The sequence below is a fragment of the Helianthus annuus genome, chromosome 13, assembly GCF_002127325.2.
Source record: "Helianthus annuus cultivar XRQ/B chromosome 13, HanXRQr2.0-SUNRISE, whole genome shotgun sequence".
NCBI lineage: Eukaryota > Viridiplantae > Streptophyta > Magnoliopsida > Asterales > Asteraceae > Helianthus > Helianthus annuus.
This window is the reverse complement of record NC_035445.2, coordinates 160462503-160484683: the sequence shown is the minus strand read 5'-3', so window position 1 is coordinate 160484683 and position 22181 is coordinate 160462503. Positions and strand designations below refer to the sequence as shown.

At 36.3% G+C, this 22181-nt stretch overlaps 3 protein-coding genes across 3 annotated transcripts in view; all 3 read right to left on the bottom strand.

Annotated features, from left to right (window-relative positions):
* Window positions 1-11500, bottom strand: part of LOC110900029 (putative disease resistance protein At3g14460) — a 121759-nt gene extending 110259 nt beyond the window's left edge. The window contains exon 1 of the mRNA XM_035981697.1: window positions 11407-11500. The gene's annotated coding sequence lies outside the window, so the exon portion shown is untranslated. The remainder of the gene's footprint in view (window positions 1-11406) is intronic.
* LOC110900024 (putative disease resistance RPP13-like protein 1) lies at window positions 2579-15542 on the bottom strand. The gene is made up of 5 exons (XM_035982432.1): window positions 11661-15542; window positions 9842-9989; window positions 9655-9772; window positions 3618-3955; window positions 2579-2824 (listed from the first exon to the last, which is right to left on the bottom strand). Exons 1-5 carry the CDS (start codon window positions 15413-15415, stop codon window positions 2579-2581), a joined length of 4605 nt encoding a protein of 1534 aa, XP_035838325.1. The 5' UTR covers window positions 15416-15542.
* Window positions 15543-18139: 2597 nt separating this feature from the next.
* On the bottom strand, window positions 18140-21101 carry LOC110900023 (transcription factor bHLH104). The gene is made up of 5 exons (XM_022146925.2): window positions 20880-21101; window positions 19574-19657; window positions 19364-19441; window positions 18676-18838; window positions 18140-18558 (listed from the first exon to the last, which is right to left on the bottom strand). The coding sequence occupies exons 1-5, from the start codon at window positions 20972-20974 to the stop codon at window positions 18304-18306; spliced, it is 675 nt and encodes a 224-aa protein (XP_022002617.1). The 5' UTR covers window positions 20975-21101; the 3' UTR covers window positions 18140-18303.
* Between the last annotated feature and the right edge of the window lie 1080 nt (window positions 21102-22181).

The window sequence follows — 22181 nt, the reverse complement described above, 5'->3', positions numbered from 1 at the left end:
ATGTTAAATTAAATTTTTAAGAGTGTTCCACTGTTCCCCACTTTTTTAGTGTTCCCCAATTAACCTCACACTATATATATATAGGGGAGGGTTATCTTGAGAACGCTAAATATTGCGAGAACCATGAGAACGAATGAAAAAACCAATCAAAACCAATTTTTTTTATACAAACCTCATTGTAATTAAGATACAACATCAAAACAAGAATTTATAACATCAAATAATTCATTTCTCATTTCAAAATCATTCTTTTTAGATTTTTTACACATGTGTAAATATAGCAGATTTACACATGTGTAAATGGCAAACTTACACATGTGTAAATTTTCTTTATTTACGAATTCACGTAAATTTAAACGTGTAAATTGAATTTCTAACATTGTATTTGAATAATAATGATAAGTGTAGAAAAAATTTTTGAATTTGAATTGTTTTTGACCAAGTTCTCATGGCTTTTTCATTTGTTCTCACGGTTCTCACAAATATTTAGCGTTCTCATTTAAACTCTCCCCTATATATATATATATATATATATATATATATATATATATATATATATATATATATATATATGGGATCGCTAAAATGAAAATCACCTGTAGTTGTAAGGAACCTTGGGAACCACTTTCTAGCCTTTAAATCAACAAGATGGATGGATGAGATTAAAAGTAATAAAAATAAATATTAAATGGTTTTTGTCTTATTATGTCTTTAATATTATAATCTAAAAGGGTAATTTAGTAAAATAACTCTATTTTGTCTTTTTGTTTTTTTGTCTTTATTGTTTTTATTAGTTTTTTTGTATTATTATATTACTTTTTATTTTTTAAACATAATTTTTTTATTAAAAACATTTTAAAATTCAGATTTTTTTAAAGGTTTTTTTATACTTTTTTACAAATTCAAGTTTTACGTTAAACTTTTTAAGTTTTACGTTTCTTTGACGCGCCGTTTTTACGCCGGGTTTTTTCAAGCGTCGTTATTTTTTAAGCGCCAATTTTTTAATGCCGTTGTTTTACTCGCTGTTTTTTAACGTCGTTTTTTCAACGCCCCGATTTTACGCGCCAACTTTTTAACGCCGTTTTTTACGCGCCAATTTTTTAACGCCGTTTTTTACGCGCCAATTTTTTAACACCGTTTTTTAACGCCGATTTTTACGCGCCAACTTGTTAACGCCGTTTTTAACGCCGTTTTTTCAACGCGTCGTTTTAACGTTAACTTATTTTACGTTTTTAACGCCGTTTTTACACTTTTTTTACGTAACAGTTTTTACGTTTTATGTAAACTTTTTGCGTTTTTAGGTTTAAGTAAAACTTTTTTACGTTTTACGTTTTACGACCGCCAAAAAACTTTTTACATAAAACTTTTTACATTTTACATTTAACGTTTTTACGTTTTACGTTAAAAAGTTTACATTTTACGTTTAAAAGTTTACGTTAAACTTTTTATGTTTTACATTTTACGTAAAACTTTTTATGTTTTACGCTTCACGTTTTTACGTTTTAGGTTAAAAAAGTTTACGGTTTACGTTAAAAAGTTTACGGTTTAATTTTTTTTACAAAAATTTTTTTACGCAAAACGAACGCACCCAGAAATCGCAAACTCGGGAGGTGTCTCAGATATATTGTTATCATCATCGACGCCTCAAAAAGAATGTAAAAACCCAACAAATAAAAACAAAAAAAAACGAGTGGAATCTTAAAAAAAAACGATGTTTTGGCTCAGATTTTCCGATAATCAGAGAATGCAAAAGTAGGGTTGCAGGTTCAAAAACCTACCCTCCGCCGACCTTGCCACGCCATCGTCATCAAAATCTAGGTTTTTTTTCATCATCGCCACCCAGATCCAACCGCCACCCAGATCCAACCGATCAAATAACCAGCATCATCAAAAAATCAGTCGTAAACATCAATATAACCAGCATCATCAAAAAATCAGTCGTAAAATCAGTCGCCACCCAGATCCAACCGATCAAATAACAACTTTTCGATAGGGCACCACCGGCAACAAGCGGGCACCTGTAAAAATAACATCGAAGCCAACCAACAGAAGCACACAAAACATCTCTAATAAAACACCCAAATACCCATTTCATAAAGAATACCCAAAAATCAAAGGAAAATCCAGCAATAAATACAACCAAACTTGTTGTACATACCCAAGATCAAATCAAAGGAAAACCCAGCAACAATAACAACCAATTTTGTGTAATTGTAACACAACAGAAACCCACCAATCGAACCATTTCATAAAGAAAACACAATCAAGATGAAGATACCACCAATCGAACCATTTCATAAAGAAAACCCACCCAAAAAAACCCATCAAACCTATTTCATAAAGATTACCCAGCAAAACCGTCACATAGTAAACACATCAACCCATTTCATAAACAAAACCCAGCAAAAAAACAAACAATAAAAAATTTAGAACTCACCGACACCACCGGCATCATCCGGCACCACCCGGCACCACCAAGATAAAAGAGAAGAAGGGAAGGGAAGGCCAAGGGTTTACCGGCACCACCGACGGAACAACAACACCACCGACATCCACTTCTCACCAACACACCCACCACTCACCACTCCCTTTCTCCTCTGATTTCACCGACCCACCACAACACAAATGCAAGTGATGATGGTAAACCCACTGTTTTACAAGACTTTCTTGGCCGTGGGTGCGCTTCAGTGACCAAGTTCGCCGTCGGTAGCTCCTCCCCTTCTGCCTCCGTCTTCGGTGGCGGTGTCCGTGGTGGTGGGCCGGTTTCCACCGCTGGTTGCTCCTCCCCTTCTGCCTCCATCTCCACCAGAACCATCTCATCTTCCTTGCAATTGGTACATAACTAAAGATGAGAAGGATTGTGGATGAGGATTGCATTTTGGGAGCAGAACGATGTAGAGAGAGAGAGAGATAAAATGAGAATTTCAAAGTCTTTGGATGAAAGACTTTAATGACAAAATGTACACAAAAAGCTTCTTTGACCTAACAAAATGGAGAATACACATGAATTCTCCGGTGGTTTTCATGTCTAGTGTTGAGATATAAGGTATTTTTAAAAGGTGGAGAGAGATATAAATGAAGGGAGGTTGCAGGTGTGGTGGGTTTTTAAAAGAGGTGGAGAGATAAAAAGGTTCTGACAATATAAATGAGGAGAAAGGTAGAGAAATGACATTTGAATGTAAATGACCAATATACCCTTTATGTTGGCGCAATGTGATTGGTTGAGAGTGGTTCTTACGGTTCTTACAACTGGAGGTGGTTCCTATTTTAGCGGCTTATATATAGGGAGCCTTTAAAATGAAAACCATCTCCAGTTGTAAGAACCACGAGAACCACTCTCCACCAATCAGACTAAAGGGTATTTTAGTCAACTAACTAAAATGTCTAATCCTTTAAAATGTCAGATCCTTTAAACTCTCCTTTCATCTTGTCTATCTCCTCATTATCTCTCTCTTCTGATCTTTCACCATTTTCATCTGATGGAAACTTAAATCTTCATTATTTCACGGTAGAAGTGGCCCTATCGTTTCTCCGACGACCCCCAAACGCCGGCGACCACCTCTCCGATCAACCCTCCCTCATCATCTCTGATTAATCAGCACCAAATCCTGACCCACCTCTCCATTACACTCCGAAAGCCCACCTCCACCGATTACCAACAACCACCTCCGATTTGGGGTAGTGAGTTCCGATTTGGAGTTTAGTGTTGGATGGTGGTGGTTTTGACGATGACCGATGGGACCTGTGTTGTTATCTCCGGAGGTGTTTTTGATGTTGATGACCTGTGTTGTTATCTCCGGCAGTGGTGGAGTGTCGATGGCGGAGGTGGCGGGTGCTCGATGACGGCGGTGGAGTGCCGATGTCGGAGGTGGTGGGTGCTCGATGACGGTGGTGGAGTGTCGTTGTCGGAGGTGGTGGGTGCTCGATGTCGGAGGTGGTGGGTGCTCGATGATGGCTTGAGTTAGGTCAGTAAAGGTTGGTTTTCAATTTTGTTTTGGTTGGGTATCTTTTATTTTTTGTCCGATGAACTCTGTGTGACTATGTGGGTCTGATGAACTCTGTGGACTATGTGGGTTTGATGGTTTGAGTTTTTGGTTGGGTTTCTTTGATTTTTTGCCTGTGTTCTTTGTTTATCTGGTGATTTTGATTAGTGGACTTTTGTGGGTTTGATATGTTTGGATGTGGGCGACGATGATGAAAAAAAACTCCGATTTTGATGACGATGGCGCAGCAAGGACGGCGGAGGGTAGGTTTTCTCAAACCTGCAACCCCTCATTTGCAGCCTTTTGATTATCGGTTAATCTGAGCCAAACCCCGTTTTTTTCGAGATAGACTTTGTTTTGATGTTGTCGGTTTTTAATTCCCCCCCTAGTCGATGATAATAACGATATATCTGAGACATCTCCCGAGTTTGCGATTTCTGGGTGCGTTCGTTTTTGCGTAAAGAGGTTTTTGTAAAAAAAAAAAAAAAGTTAACCCGTAAACTTTTTAACGTAAAACTAAAAAGTAATATAAAAAAATAAAAAAGTAATAAAAAAATAATAAAGACAAAAAGACAAAAAAGAGTTATTTTACTAAACTACCCTTTTGAATTAAAATATTAAAGACATAATAAGACAAAATATATTTAATATTAATTTTTGTTACTTTTAATCTCATCCATCCATCTTGTTGATCTAAAGGCTAGAAAGTGGTTCCCATAGTTCTTACAACTAAAGATGGTTTTCATTTTAGCGATCCCCTATATATATATATATATATATATATATATATATAGGGTTAGGATCATTAGTGAACAAACCCCTTACTCGTGAACCTAGTGAACTAATCCAAGCCATCCATTTATGTTTTAGATGAAAAGGGTAGGATGGTAATATAACCGTTATTTTTTTTAAATCATATTATTCTTCATTAATCAATATGCAGTTACATGTTCCTATATTTGGGGAAATCTGAATTCTCTTTTATTTTTTTATCCAAGGTTCTATTCAACTTTGCAGATACTATAATTTCGTAATTCAGTTAGTTTTTTTGAAATCTTCACATTCACGAATCCGTTCCCTGATGGAGGACACACACAGTAATGGCTCAAATAGCCAAGAACAACGTATTGCAGGAATCAATAATGTGTTTTACACAACAATAGATCGTCCAGGTTTTTTTGTTATATTGTTCTTATGTCGTTCTTTTTATTAAACATTACTATCATGATCCGTTTGAACTGTAGGGAGCATGTACAATGTCTATTTCAATTTTTTTTTGTTGGTTTAGATTTTAAAGTTGTTGTCGATTTTATAGATTAATTAGTTCTTCGTTGGTATGATTATGTTATTTGTGTATAGTTTAATTTTTGTCTTAGAAAAGGATTATGTTGATCTCGATGATATGTAGACTAATAACTGGCGATTTACCAGTAAGTTTTGTTTTTGCATACACATATGTATATTGATATTAATCATTCAAAACCACTTATTTTTAATGTTTTAATCGGATTGTACACTTATGTATAACTCAAGTATGATATAAGATACATATTGGAGTTTGAGTTTGTATACTGTATATACACATGTGTATTGTCGGCTTACTGTGATTATCTATTCCCTATCTGTTTTAAGTGAATAATATTGATTTTTTTAGACTTAGGTATGATATAGGATACATATTGCAGTTTGAAATAGAGTCGAGCATGGAAATTGCCCGTTAAAAAAAGGTGAGCCAACTAAGGATGATTCGTCTACGGAGGAAGAGGATGACGAAGAAGAACATGAAGATGAAACAAAGTCGGGCACGAAAGAATCGGAAAAGTGAAGAAATGGAACCGAACCTTAGAAAATATGCAAAAAACACACATTTTTTACGTCAAATTTTTATTGTATTTAAACCTCTTACCTTCATGTTGGTTCTTTACATTTTAAATTACCGGATATGTTTCCCTTTCAATTATTGTCTATAACATGTTACTTTAAATAACATTGTAAAGTACGACATATGCCCCACTAATAACCGGGTATATTTGACATCTCACGTCAACCTATGAATGTATAAACAACAATCTAATGCACCATCTTCATTTTCGCGCCGCATGTTTAACTAATGCACTTACTAGGACTACCAGAGGACGTGTACACATACGGAATTTCTAGTTAAGTACATGAAATATCAGCATTTACACCGAAATTATTATTTATCTAAAGACTAGTGTATACATTATAATTTAAAAACATCCTTGTGGTTAGTTTTATAACGTAAATCATTTTGAATGGGGCGACGTTTGCCAACTTAGTTGATTGTGGAGTGTTTTCAATTCAATAATATTAATCTAAACACTGTGGACATACATAAACACAAGTATATATGTATCAATACACCAGTGTGTTTTTGAAAATAGAATAGTTTATATTAATCAAAATAGATTATGGTATCTATTTGTAAATACACTGATGTATCAAACACATGATTCCCAATATCGAACAAACCGAAAAAAGAGTCTATTTCATCAAAATAAAAATATCAAAAACCACAGTACCAACAAAAAATAACATCACAAAGCCAGCATCATACACTTAATATTGTCTTCCATCGAATTAACTAAACATTAAACCTTTTAGCCACATTGTATGCTACCGCTTCACCCATTACTCGATCACAGAGCTTCTTAGCATAGGAACACACTAACTTCACATCATACTTTTTCCTTAGACGCGACACCTTTTTTGCCGTGTGTGTAAGCGGAAACCCACTATCCCATTTGAACACTATTTTCCTGCACATTATCCAAAACTTTACCAATGTATATGGCAGCATTTAAAACCGTTTCACCCATTCGGTACAGCAGTGTACAGACAATTATACATATGCGTACAGGCTATCAAGTGTAAAACCTAATACATAAGAGCATCATATCTGAAAAATACTTATCCACCGATGTACATCAACCTTCAAAAACATTGTTTATTCCCAAATGTACATATTGAAGTCTCCTTATACATTGAGGTACATTGAACATCAAAAACATTGTTTATTCACAAATGTAGATCATACTTCACATCTTTCATTTGAAAAAGCCACAACCCTATTCCATACTCAGTTTGGAACACTATTTTCCTTCACATTATCCAAAACTTTACCAATGTATATTGCCGCATTTAAAACCGTTTCACCCATTCGGTACACCAGTGTACAGACAATTATACATATGTGTACAGGCTATCAAGTGTAAAACCTAATACATAAGAGTATCATATTTGGAAAATACTTATCCACCGATGTAAATCAACCTTCAAAAACATTGTTTATTCCCAAATGTACATATTGAACGCTCCTTATACATTGAGGTACATTGAACTTCAAAAACATTGTTTATTCACAAATGTAGATCATAGTGAATGCTCCTTATACACCGATGTACATCGAACTTAAATCCAGTAAATAATACATACCATATCCATCTAATGAATATTTTAAAAAACAATAACGTATCGGAACCCTAGATTTCATGAGCCAAAAATGGGGGATGCAGTTATCATCTACCAATCAACAATTATATACAAAAAAACGCACATCAGCCATTGACAAACCAAGCCTATCAAGTTTTTTGTTCATATCATACGTTTAATACATACACCACATCTGAAATACATATCCACAAATGTATACTAAAAACAAGCAATCAAAGTTAAAATCCAACTCTTTCCAGCAAATTACACTGACTAATTGAAGCTCTTATACAAAAAATACTAAAATTTTTGAACCCTATCTTTCACCTAACAGAAAAAGAAGAACATGGACTATACGTCAAACCCTAGCTCAATTGACGAAGAATAAATATATTTTTGGATTATAATGTACCTTGATCAGTATCGGTAAGGGGAAACACACGTTTGACGAATTTCTTCGTTGGAGTCGCTGTATCGTCGTATCATCATCTGTTTTTCTTAGAGAGAGAGAGAAAGGAAATTTTATACTAATGAACATTGATCCTTGTGTACTGATATGTGAGCAGATTTGGGGAATCAAATTTCTTTTCAAATCTCTGAAACGGTTACAATTCTCATAATTATGAGGAGTAAGAATATTTCATGTGACTAATATACCCTTTTAGTTTTTTTTAAAAGGAAATTACTAACAATCATGTTGATTAGTGTTTAGTTATTTAAATGCGTTATTGTAATCAGCTAAAGAGTAACAGTTACCCACACAACATTTAAGCTTTTAAACGAACCCATTCCATGATTTTAATTTATATATGCCACAAGAACAATTTGGTTGATTTCCTCTATTTGTGTTCTGGGTAAGCTATATCTGTTTCAGTTACCCACACAACATTTAAGCTTTTCATATATCACATATCATATATCCACCAGAGTGCAGTATAAAATCATCACCACATCTGTTTCTATATTGTAATATATGTACCGACTGATATGGAGAAAAAACAAACGGTCAGCGAACTCTCATCTGATATGGTTAGCAGCCATCGATCTAGATCACTATTGACCAGTGTTATGTATCCACCGAACCAGATCGACCTAAGATGCAGTACCAACTGATAACATTACAATATATAGTTGGTATATAAAAGCACATTTGCTAGACATCATTACTCTGCTTTCGGAATCTGGATGAATCAGAGGCTCACAAGTGATGGACTTGATCAGAATCTTACTTGCTGCATACACATAGTATAGAATGAGTTTGATAATTACTTATACATGTCCACAAGTACAACTTTCAGGCTTCCAAATCCTAAGACTATGGGGTATGGAGGGGCTTGGGTTGGGGGCATTGCTCGACACGTGGCAGATGTGGGTTCCACCAGTCCACACCCAAAAAAGTGGGGTGTGGAAGTGGCGTGCACAGGCCGGCGTTGCAGAAGGGGCTTGTCAAACGGTCATCAACAACCAGCCAACCATTGTTAGACATGTCACCCCAGGCTAGCGCCCCACGCCAAGCAGTATTGCCACACCAAGCCGGCAACACCCACCAAAATGCCAACCCGGGGTGGAACACCCGGTGTTGAAGGGCCATCAACGCTCAAAAGTCACACCCACACCCAGCAGTCTAAGTATACTCCTGTGAATCAGTGGAAAGATTGACTAGACGAGACATAATTGTGTTGTTAATATTTGAGTATATCATCAAACTGCAAACCATGATTTAATTGATAACTTTAAGTCAATTTTTTTACAGATTGATATTTAAATGAAATATTGTACGGAATTAAGTTTTAGAATGTTAGTGTAAGAAAAGATTTCAAATAATCACATGCAAAAACTCGGTTCACATCTCCCTAAAATCAGCAACAAACTTGCAACATTCACTTCCACTCCTTGTTCACATTAAACTCCGTTATCCACTACCAGGTCAAACCGAGACCAAGACTGGGTCAACTGACCTGTTAAAACTCACCACTTAGCCAACCCATTCAAGCTATTTACAAACTACAATGCGCTAACAATTTTCTCATTGGTTAGGTTATTAAGCAGCAGGTGGCCTGATCGAGCTCATGATCATGAGACGTATCACACGTAGATTGTGCTAAATACTGCCACATTGGAATGTAACCATTTCCTAGAAAAACAGGCATCTTGTTCGCTCCAGCCTGAAATGCAGCCGGATGTGGTGTCACATGGTGGAAGATCATTGGTCATGCACTTGATCTGCTGCCCCATTTTTGCTTTTCCCCGCCTTTAAAACAATTCCTATTCACGAAGCTCGTTCTTCTCTGCCTGTCGGTTTTGGCAAGCAATGAGAAGATTCTTTTAGGATTTCCCTAGAAATATATTTAAAAAAAAATTAAGCAAGTTCATTTATTATTAATTATGTGTATACGTACACTAACCTTCAATGTTTTAATTTCTTCGGAAAGCTTCTCATTCATTCCTTTGAAATCCTGCGATTCAGATTTATGCTGATGCAGAACGCAGACACCATCTCCAAGTATAGCCAGTTTATCAGTGGTGGCAGGGCGGCCAGGTTCCAAAGTAGAGCTTAATTTTAAGAACCCACATAAAGAATTAATAGTATATAAACAATAAACCATGAAAATGAATCGTTATATTATTGCTAAAGGATATATTAAGAGAAAGGCCAGAAATGTTTATTATTTACATTTCGCTTGTGAATTAACACGCGTATTGTGGCAAAATGGGTGTGTTGGTTAAGGGAGCTAAACCAAGCGATTAAAAAGACTTTACTTTTTCACTAATAAAACTCAATCAAGAAAAGAGTCACCTGTTATTCAATACTTCCCTTCTTGGCCTCACACACGACGACATGCTTTATTCTAGGCCCTGCTTTGTGAATTGCAGCTCTAAGAAAGAAAAAGTAGACAAGAAAAAAGAATTGTTGTTAGTATTTGAATATATCAAACTGCATGATTAAAAAAACTTTACTATTTCACTAATAAACAACCATGGTTTTGAATAAAATTATTTATGAGGTTTTGTGCCTTAGAAATACGCTCTGGGTGACTTTCAACCCATGTGACACATTAGAAATACAGCGACTCATTCATAGGTAAATGGTTCAACGTTGTCACCTCTACTAAACAGCTGGTTTATTAAGGCACCTATAGGGATAGTTTGAATCACTAAATAAGAAAAACTCAAGGAAGAAAAGGGTCACCTGTTATTCAATATTTTCCTTCTTGGCCTCTCATGACATGCTTTATTCTATGCGCTGCTTCATGAATTACAGCTCCGAGAAAAAACGGTTTAGTCTAGTTATAATCAGCCCATCTTTAATTTGAGTGAATCTTTGAAACACTGACCAGACAAGAAAAAAGAATTGTTGTTAAATTTAACTCCGATCAAGTAAAAGACATTGGAATTCTGTTGACATGACTCCAAATCAAATATTGTCAGAAAACTAAAATTTTCAAATGTAAACATAAAAAGACAATAAAACTTCTACTCACAACAATTTTGCAGAAATAAAGATCGTATGAAGAGGTGTCCAAAGCTACCAGTTTAATAAAAAAAAAAAAAAAAAAAAAAAAAAAACCGTCCAGTTAACCCCAATTGTATTTAAACATGTTGTGATGGGTTTAGTTAGTATTAATCCAGTTTAATAAAATATCAAACCCTTTGATTTACAAAAATTGCTCCATTAACAGAAAGAAAAAGACTTAGTTTCCTTGATCTTTCAAAATGAGGAATAAAATTTCATACATACAAACAGGGGTGACATGTTAGACCGGAAGAAAAGAATTTAAAAACTACAGTTTTATTTATTTACGGTGTTTCATCGTCCAGCCCCCATGCACCCTTTTTATTTTATTATTTATTTTCAAACCTAATTTATAGTGTTTCGTATCCCATATATAAAACCTACACCTCTCAAACCTAATATAGATTTACAGCAGCATGCATTAATTTACTACAGAAACAAGGTTCTGCAGTTTACCTAACGAAAGATTCATTGTGTCATTCTTCACAGCGGCGGCTATCATGTTGATTGCAGCAGAAGTACACTGGTTTCGTTTGCTTCAGTTTCTGAAAGTTCTCACAACTAGAATCGGAATTCAATGGGTCGCGGGAGATCTTCGGGCTGCAAGGCCACGGTCTTGTGTTTATTCTGATGCAACGGATCATTCTTCATTTATTTTGATGCAGGGGATATGAGAGATGCGGGACCAATAGGAGCCTCTTCTACTGCACCTTCCTTCTAGCTTTCGGCATTCATCTATGTTTAAACTCAGAAGTGAAGGCAGCAGACTGTCTGGTAGATGCTTCATCTTTGGGCAACGCCATAAAAACAGATGTTGGAGGGAGGTGAGGTGTTGGAGTCCCACTGAAACTGATTTCAGTTTCTTAAATCCAACTATCCCAAGATAAGTAAGAGATAAAGGAAGAATATGAGACAACTGACTACACCTACTCACATCATCTTTTTCTGACTCTCCACAGCATAACCCTAGTCTAACAAGTGAGGTTGGGAAATTCTGTGGTCCCCACTCTATGATGGGCTTCTTCAACGCCCCTATGAAAAGGCTTTGCAGATTGGGAGGCCAAAACCCACGAGGAAAGGAAGCATCTGTACCTGGGCAATTGTATATTACCAGATATTTTAACGAGGTGAGACAAGGCAGCTCGTGGTCAGGAAATGACTCCATATTTGGACAATCAACTATTCTCAGGTCGGTGAGGTGAATCAACTGACTCAGTTCAATGATCGTTGTCAGATTTGGCCAGCTGTATAATTCTACAGTTTGAAGCATTGGCATGCTTGTGTTGTTGACAAGCACCCTAGTGTTATCTCCTCCAAATATTAGCTCCTTTTCTAACAGTTTGTCACAACCTTTAATGAAAAGAAACTTGAGCTTCTGCCCTCCAGCTGTTGTCATGAATGAAACAGATGTAATGGAAGGACAATCTGAGATATACAAGTCCTCAATGTTATTTGGACACCTACAATGCTCCATACTCTCACATTTTTCTATCTTTAATGCCCTAAGAGTTGTTATAGCGTTGCTCCCACAACTGTCATCCTCTTTCTCTCCTAATCTCACCAAATTTTGACATTCCAGTACATCCAAATACATTAAACGTATAAGAGCCTGGCTAGCCATCGACTCCCACAAGTATCTTATTTCGTTACACTTTCTTATGATCAAATATTCGACTGCTCCAAGATACTCTATAACACCTCTCCACACCACATCATCAAGCCCTGAAATACTTTCTATTTGCAATCTCCCAATTCCTGAAGCTACTTGAACCAGGCTTCTCAACACACCACTATCACATTTAGATACAGTTAGAATATTCAAAGAAGGTAGAGCTTCAGGTGACACTTGAACCAAATTAGGACAATTTATTACAACAAGCCAATTAAGGCATGGAAACGACACAGCCCCATTATTGGTTGACCATACTTCCAACCTCTTCATATTTTCTAATGTAAGAACTTCAAGTGAAGGGAATGGAAGACCAGTCCCTACTAACTCTGAACCCATAGCTTTCACCTCATCCATGTCTTTAATAAACAACTTCTTGAGTGACGGTAACTGACCAAGTGGTGGTAAAGATGTACAGTTTTTACAGCCATGTATAACCACCTGAGTCAACTGAAGAAACGATGGATCCCCAACCCAATTAGGAAATTCTATACCCCCATATGACACTATTTCAAGGGATGTCAAACTAGCATTATTAGGCTTCAACACACAGAGGACCTCCTTCTCAAGAGACTCCTTTCGAGAACCATCAAACACATCACTCCATTCGAGTTTTAAGTGAATAAACCTCTTTTGCAATAAGTTTGCCTCTTGTGCATGCATTGCCATTTCCACTTTGTCCAGCCCCTTGATGTGAATCGACCCATCAAAATCTGTAAGGTCTTTAATCTTGGTTATTGCAAGGTCATTATCTCCTCCAACAATGATCTTGGTGAGAGTCTGTAGGCTTTTCAATTGGCCAATCCACACAGGTACCTTATTCAAAAGCAGAGTACCTTCAATGTTCAAATGCCGCAAGTTTTTAAGCTTTGAGAAGTTGTTGGGCAACTTAATTAAGTCACTACAATCAGAAAGGAGCAATGTTTGCAAATTGTAGAGATTGCCAACACTTTCTGGTAAATGTGTGATTGGGTTTTCAGATAAATTAAGATACCGGAGATGCTTCAAACTGCCAATGGTCTCTGGCACCTCGCTGATGCATAAATTTTTCAAACTTAGAACCCTTAACATTGATAATTCGGGAAGTAAGTCAACTAAAATCTTACTAGATAAATAAAACTTTTCGAAACCATCTTTTCCTTGTAAGGGTAAGAATGTTCTCAAACTTTTAGCTGTTTTGAATGGATCAAACTTCGGGTAAGCTATATATTCATCACAAACAAATGACATATGGCGGTACTTTTCCAAGGCTTCCTTCCTAACATCCGGTACCATCTCAATGTCTAATCTTGAAAAGAATTCTCCAGCAACAGATGTAGCCAAGTCATTCAGCAAGTCATGCATAACAAACGAAGATTTGTCGTTAGGTGCGTGTTGCAACAATGACCTTGACAACAACTCTTCAAAATATTCAAGACCTAAGCGCTCCATTGACTTGTCTAAAGATGACTGGTTCAAAAAACCTTCTGCCATCCAAAGTAAAATCAAACTCTCTTTATGAAACAGATGGTCTTTGGGGAACAAGGAGCAGTATGCAAACAACTGCTTCAAACATGCTGAAAGATCATTGTAACTTAGTTTAAGAGCCGGGACAATCTCATCCCCCTTTCCTAACCTCCAAATCTCACTGTTCCACAGCTCCTTCCACTCTTCTTCTTCGGTCTTTGTCCTTAATAACCTACCGAGTACTGCTAAAGCCAAAGGTAAGCCATCACATTTTTCCACAATGCCTTCACCGTATTGTTTTAAAACTGGATGTGAATCAAAGTTATTTGCACCCAACGCATGTTGAGCAAATAAGGTAACAGCATCGTCATGTGAGAGAGTCTGCACATGGTTTAGATGATCATAACCCAACTTTGTGAGCAATTGCACCTTTCGGGTTGTCATTATAATTTTACTACCAGGAGCACATGCATGAAACGGGCTCACTAGGGTCTGCCAGTCATCATAGCTCTCACTCCAAACATCATCTAATACCATTAAAAATCTTTTATCCCTTAGTTGCTTTCTAAGAGCTACTTGAAGCAGATTTAAATCTGCGAATTCCTTGTCCTCCCCCTTCACAGATTGTAAGATAACTTTGCTTATATTTAAGATATCAAATTGATCTGAGACACTAACCCAAGCCTTGAGTTCAAAGTGCTTCTTAACTTCCGCATCACCATACAAGAGTTTAGCTAGAGTGGTTTTCCCTAACCCACCCATACCAACTATGGGCACGATGCTAAAGTTCTGAGTACATGACCCATTCTCAAATAGCTTCACTAGCAATTCCTTTATTTCCTCCTGCCTTCCAACAATACCAGATGTATCTAACAAAGAGGTCTGATAAGGTCTTTTCGGTTTTTCATCTGGTAGATTAATCAAACCTAGACGATCCTTCTCCTTTTCTAGATCTTCGAATTTGGTGGTTATATAATCTAACTTGGGATGCATCCTCTCACTGAGTGATAAATTGATGCAACAAGTTGGGATGAGCTTTCTTACCTTGCTGGTCATGGCTCCAGATTGCTGGTCGAACTCACGACCCATATCTTCAGTTGCTAAATCATCAAGCACGTCAGCTACATCGTAGGCCAGGTGTTGGAGATCATTCAGCCACTGTTTAACAGCTTCATCAGTTGTTTCCTTCTGAGAAGCATGATTAAGCAGAGACTGGATCTTTATCAATGTGGTTTCTAGTTTCTTCAGCTCTGAATGAATGCCTTTGGACCGATCATACCTGCTGAAGGCTTCAGAGGCCAGGGTTTTCAAAACGTCTTTCAGGATTCCAGCTGCAATGGTTTCAGCCATTGTTAATTAGTTTGTGGTGATTGGTGATGGGGGAAACTGTGTATAACAAGAAAATTTGTGAATGAATTAGATCTGATCGGTAACCCGTTGACTAAATAGATCTGATCTGTAGCAGTTCACAAAATGCGTCTGATCTGTAATCCACGATGAAGACTTAGGTAGTGTTTGGTATGAGGTAATGGAGGAAGGAATGGAATAACCCATTCTTGGAGAATGAAAATAGGATTGTTTGGTTGGTTACAAGAAAGGAATCAAGCATTACATACACCATTCCATTCCCTCTAAATGAGCCCTTAACTATTCCAGCGCCCAACCTAGTTTTTTTTTCATTCCATTCGTTTTCTCCTCCTTTCTCGATTTTGCCCTTGACTTTTTCACAAACTCCCTTTCCCCTCATTTAATTATTAAACCAGTAAAAAATATCATGCTCTTCTTCTCTTTCAGTTGCTCAGACGTCCTAATAGCAATCAGAATCTCATCCTGCACCGCATTCATTCTTCATCGTTCTATAAAGTTCATCTTCTCCATTGAAGAATTTTGATCAAATGTCAACGTAGTTGTGAGGCGGTTCTATAATCGAGAGGCTTCATCATTGACGAACTTCATCAGGAAATTCCATGTGGGGTCGGAATACCCGTTTTTGTCCATACAAGCTTTTTGCTGTTGAACCTTCCCCGGTGGTGCCGGAGATGTAGGCGATAGTGTAGACATGATTTGTGCTTGTGCATATGGATTTTCTAAATGCAGAAATCAATGAAGTATAAATTCGGGTTCACTCAAGATCAATTTGTCCAACTGTACTCGGAGTTTCAATCGTATATGTACATTCGGCGTCGCTTTTGCCTCCGATACCAATCCGAACGAGTCTAATGAGGTAGATAAGCTCCAATTTCCCCATCTCAAAATGTTACGTTTTATGGCTTACATGTGTATTATGTGATTTTGTTGTTGTATATTTTGTTTTCTATGTATTAATTAGACGCAAAACTCAATGGCTCTGTTGCTTGAATTGAAATATCGTTGGGTTTTGTGTGATGAGTCTGATTCCTGTTGGTTTGATGTAGGTTGTATCAGCTCAGATTGATGTTGTATCAGTCCTTTGTTTCACGGGAATGGGACAACCATTTGATTAGAAATATTATTTATGACTTGTTTTTTTATTAACATCAAAAGTATATATACTGTTCTTATTTCTCACATATATATTATTTTACTTTTGAAATTTGTGTACTGTGATTTTTTAGCATATTGTCATATTGTGTGTTGTGAATATTGGTCAATTTTCTTTATTTTGAGGCGGGGGTATTTTTGTCATATTTAATAATTCATTTCATTCACATACGTGTAACCAAACAGGACAATGGAATGGTAATGATCCATTTCATTCCATCGTCCATTCCATTCCCTTGTACATTCCATTACCTCGTCAATTCCATTACCCCATACCAAACAGACCCTTAATTAATTGTTAATTCCAAGTGACCTACTTATTATTAATGGGCTGAATTCGGATTTAACAACTAGGGAACTAATCTAATCTGGCCCATTACTTAATGGATCGTGCTCTAACATATCATGTACAACTCCCTCATAGACGTTTAGTTCCCGGCTTTCGAGGCGTGAGGAAAGAACTTCACATGTACAACCGAATAAGCTTTATGAAAGACCAAAAGTTGCATTTGTCTTGTATACTTTACACATTAGTCTTTTTAACAAGTCAACTGTTCATAAAATTCTTCATCCGTTTGTCTGCTTTTACATGTCACCTTTTAACAAATTTTGACCCATTTTAACCCAAATGTGCATAAAGCGCCACCTCAAGGCTCTGAGGCGCTTTTCTGAATCGTGATCTCCTTGCGCACTTCGCACATTTGCAGATCATAGTCTTTTTTATTATTATTAGAAGGTTTATAACATATCATGAAACTGAAAATGCACTTGATAATCATTGGGCGCATGATACTGGGGAGAGCTCAGATTGGCTAGGAAAGTGGTTGAGAAAGCTCGGCTTTATAAGAGATGGCATGACTTAACCGAAAAACCAAATTCGGTTCAATTTCAAACACAAAAAAGGCGAATTTAACAAGATGGATGATCATCGGTTAAAGTTTCGGGTCCATGGCTTGAGCGTCTAGTTGCCTTGTTTTTTAAGTAAGCAAATTTGTTAAATGGGTTGGACAAATAAGAAGATCTATAGCCCATGTTTTTTATTAGCTAATTGTTAAATGTGTGGCACAAATAAGAAAATTCATAGCCCAATACATGTGATTTGCATTGCCCGGTTTTGACTTTTAACCAAACTAAGTTTCCTAAACCAAAAGTCAGTTATCTAACTCAGTATCGGTCTTTAGAAGGGGTGGAAGTGTTACTGTTATATGTGTAAGGGTGTTTTTGTTTAAGGGGATGTGATGTTTTTTTTAACGGCAGATTTCTTTAATCCTGTCGTCGTCGTCTGGGACTTGAACCCAAGACCTCGCTCTCCTAAGGTGTTTAAAGGCTTTGTCTTTGCCAATCGACCGCCACCCTATTGGTGGGATGTGAGGTTATATGGTGGTATTTTAATAATCGATCATTAATAGTTCTCAATGAAGAATGGACGAACTAAGTGTAAAATAATTACAGATGCCGTCAGCTTGAATATTGCATCTGACAGTTAAAAAAATATTTTGTTTTGACTAGTGATCATGCTGGCAAATACTCCAAGATGAACGTCAGTACTTGGGATAAAAAGATTAGAAGAGGATATCATTTATATCCAACAAAAAATTCTATTCGTCCCTAAAAACATAATGGCAGATCAAGTGCAGATTGATAAAAACACAAAATCCAACTAAGCAATTATATTTACAAACTACAATGAGCTAACAATTTTCTCATTGGTTCGGTTATTAAGCAGCAGGTGGCCTGAGTTCATGATCATGAGACGTATCACACGTAGATGGTGGTAAATACTGCCACATTGGAATGTAACCGTAGCCTGGAAAAACAGGCATCTTGTTCGCTCCAGCATGAAATGCAGCCGGATGTGGTGCCATAAATCCAGGTGGTGGAATATTACTGGTCATGGATTTGACCTGCTGCTCCATTTTTGCTTTTTCCGCCTTTAATACAAGTTTCTCTTCACGAAGCTCGTTCTTCTCCGCCTGCAGGTTTTGAAAAAGAAAAACATTTTTAAACAAGTCTAGAGAAATTTATTAAGAGAAAGAAGAAAACCGTTAAGCAAGTTCATTTATTATCAATACGTGTACATGTATACTAACCTTCAGGGTTTTAATTTCTTCCGATAGTTTCTCATTCATTTCTTTGAAATCCCGTGTTTCAGATTTGAGCTGATTTAGAACTCGAATAGCATCTCCAAGTATAGCCAATTTATCAGTGGTAGCAGGCCGGTCGGGTTCCAAAGTAGAGCTTAATTCTAAGAACCTACAAAAAGAATTAATAATATTTTTTTTTAGGTAATTTAGCATTTTTATTTCATTCCAATCATCAGGGCAAATTACATAAGGATAGCAGGTAGACGAGCAACAAACTGCGCCGCCATCCTTTTCTGAATAGAAAACCCTAATCTACTAAAAACAAAGCCCCGCCCCTGAGGGGTCGAAAAGTTGCTATGGACCCAAACGTAAAACTAGAGGCATCTAAATGGGTGGATTTGTAATGGTTAACAGGTTAAAACGAGCGAGACTTTTTGTTACGGGTCAGTGAAGGTTTATTATTTTATAAATTATTAAAATAAACTTTATTACTTCAGTAAATACACACTGGGTGACTTTCAACCCATTTGACTCACTTCAGTAGTTCATCTTAAGTCATCTATTGATTTGACCCGTTTAAGAGAGAGAAAGATAGTAACACGCATCAACCCATTTGACTAAACGGTACATTTGACCCGTTAAGAGGGATAAACTAAAACACTGAATATGAAAATTTAATCAAGAAAAGGGTCACCTGCTGTTTAGTAATTCCCTTCTTTGCCTCTCACGACATGCTTTATTCTCAGCCTTGCTGCATGAGTTACTGCGTCCCCTGTTAAGTAAACAATTTAACGTTTATCAACTACACGTTGACAACTTGACATTATGTTGTCAACGACGTCTATCTTTCTGTACATCGATCCTGGCTATTACCAAACTTAATCCAAATGAAAACAGCAAATACCTTTTTCTTGAGCATTCTTTCTCCACGCCCTCCGTCTCCGGTGGTGGAAGGCTAGCAACTGAACCATCACCTTGGACTCCACCACTACAATAACAAACCAATTTTCAATCAAACACTTCTAATTCATTACAACTCAACACTTCTCATAAAGCCCCTAACAACATCAAATTACCAATTTACCCTCACTCAGCATTTCACTATCATACACACAAATTCACAAACAAAAATCATAGCACCTACAAAATCTCCAATTTACCAATTTACCCTCACTCAGCAACAATTAAACCCTAGAATCTGAATTCATCACAAATTCTAAACATACATATTATCCTAAACCTAGCTAACAACATCAAAAATCAAGCATATAACCAACTTTCACCAACAACTAACATTATACACACAGATTTAAAACAAAAATCATAACAATTACAAAATCTTCAATTTACCAATTTACCCTCACTCAGCAACAATTAAAAATCATAAAGCAAAACATATATATTATTTTAAACCTAGCTAACAACATAAAAAATCAAGCATATAATCACCTTTCACCAACAACAACTAACATTTCACCATCATACACACAAATACACTAACAAAAAATCATAACACCTACAAAATCCACAATTTGTCAATTTACCAATTTACCCTCACTCAGCAACAATTAAAATCACGAATAAAATATATATATTATTATCCTAAATCTAGCTAACATCAAAAATCAAGCATATAAAAAATTTACTATCATACTCATAGTAGTGCAAACAAGCCGAGCTACTCGAGCATGGCTCGAAAAAAAGCTCGAACTAACCGAACTTAAACGACCTCGAGCCCGAGCCTAAAAACAAGCTCGTTTAGTAAACGAGTCAGAGCTTGGCTTATTGAGCTCGAGCCGCGAGCCTACTGTTTTTATATAATCTTTTACTAATATACTAAATAAATATTTATGTAATAATAATAATAATAATAATTAGTTATAAATTATGAAAAAATAACTAGATTATATATAAAATAATAATTATAATTGATATACAAATTAATTAATAAACGAGCCGAGCCGAGCTCGAGCTTTAGAAACAAAGCTCGAATCGAGCCAAGCTCGAGCTTTCGCAAGTTAAACTAGCTCGAGCCGAGTTCCGGCTCGGCTTGTTTGCAACCGTCAGTCAGCAACATTCAAACCCTAGAATCTGAAACTAATCAATTATCACAAATCCTAAACATTTTCACAATCAAACAACCAACGAATACTAAAATCCTAAAATATCAAACACCAATATCCACAACGAAAACAGAATCAATTAGTTACCTCTGTTCACCCCAACAATAATCGGTGGATACGACGTCGTTTATTAGCGCCTCGTAATCGATTAGATCCCAATTTGTATCGTCAAAAGGATCCATTTGATGTTGATTTCAATTTGAATTTTTGAATCGATGAAAGTATGAAACCCTAGATATGATTTTTGTGATGAAATTATTAATTATTGAAAAAGTTTTGGAATAAAATTTGATTGATTGAGAAAAAGAGGAAAATGATGTTCTGTCACGTTCTACAAAAAAAGATTGGTTTTTTACCCAGTGGTGTTGTGCCACGTGGAAAATGTTATTTTTTCGCCGCATAGGATTTGATAGTGGTGGTCTAAATTGGTAGACAAGGAAAATAATTGGAATAGTTATAAAAGGCTTGAAGATAATGTATTTTGTTGTTTGTGTATGGATTTTTCATTTTTGATAGCAAGTTGTGTAAAGTGTATGAAATGGGAGAGGCATCCATGGCCTTCCAATGTGGAAGGCATAGATTGAAGTCTTATTTGGGTAATATTTTCTAAGCACGGGTTTTATCGGTAGGCGTTTGGATAATGGTTTTCTCCTGTAATGATGGACGGGTTTGGTCATCAATGATGTCTGTGTTTGTAGGGTGTGGGTGGTCTTTTACCAATTGATTTGCCGGGTAGCCGGCCTTATATAGTATTCAAGGGCGAGACTAGCCTTATACGAGCCGTAGCACGAGCTACGGCTCAACTGCGTAACGGTAGTGTATTTTTTTGGTTTTATATAAAGGATACCCCTAAACAACTACGAGAATACCCCTGGAAAAAAAATACTTGATATTATTACAAATCCTAATTTTTCATAAGCCCAAACCAAATGATAACACAAGATATGTAAGCCAAGTCCCAACTTATATTTTGGCCTAAAAGAATTCAATTAACCCTCCTTTGAATATGGGGCGCAACTATTGAAAGATGTTTTTCGAAATTGAAGTTTGTCAAGACGGATTTACGTAATTGAATGGGCCCGGAATTTTTGAACAACGCCATGGTTTGTTCGGTCGAAAATGATTTTTCATAAAGTAAAAGACGACAACGTGATTGAGCGATTTCAAGCTATGAAAAAAAAAACTATTAAGTATTTGTTTTACTTTATTTATTTATTGTCGTTTTTTTAATATTGTATGATTACATGGGAAAAAAAATTGGGATACCCCTGATTTAATAAGCTAGTTTCGCCGCCACTGATAGTATTCATTGGTCATTCAAAAAAAAGGTTACTTATGTCAAGTCAACTTTAGATTGTGATAAAGAAAGAGAAATGCAATGTATTTGAT

Coding starts and splice junctions, on each gene's coding strand:
- LOC110900023 (XM_022146925.2), bottom strand. CDS start 20,974: ATGGATCCTTTTGACGATACAAATTGGGATCTAATCGATTACGAGGCG. Junction 18,839..19,363: donor AGGGAATTACTAAACAGCAG/GTGACCCTTTTC, acceptor TTCTTTTTGTAG/GTTCTTAGAATTAAGCTCTA. Junction 18,559..18,675: donor AAGAAATTAAAACCCTGAAG/GTTAGTATACAT, acceptor CAAAACCTGCAG/GCGGAGAAGAACGAGCTTCG.
- LOC110900024 (XM_035982432.1), bottom strand. CDS start 15,415: ATGGCTGAAACCATTGCAGCTGGAATCCTGAAAGACGTTTTGAAAACC. Junction 9,990..11,660: donor TGCCGAAAGCTAGAAGGAAG/GTGCAGTAGAAG, acceptor CTTAAAATTAAG/CTCTACTTTGGAACCTGGCC. Junction 9,773..9,841: donor AAGAAATTAAAACATTGAAG/GTTAGTGTACGT, acceptor ATATATTTCTAG/GGAAATCCTAAAAGAATCTT.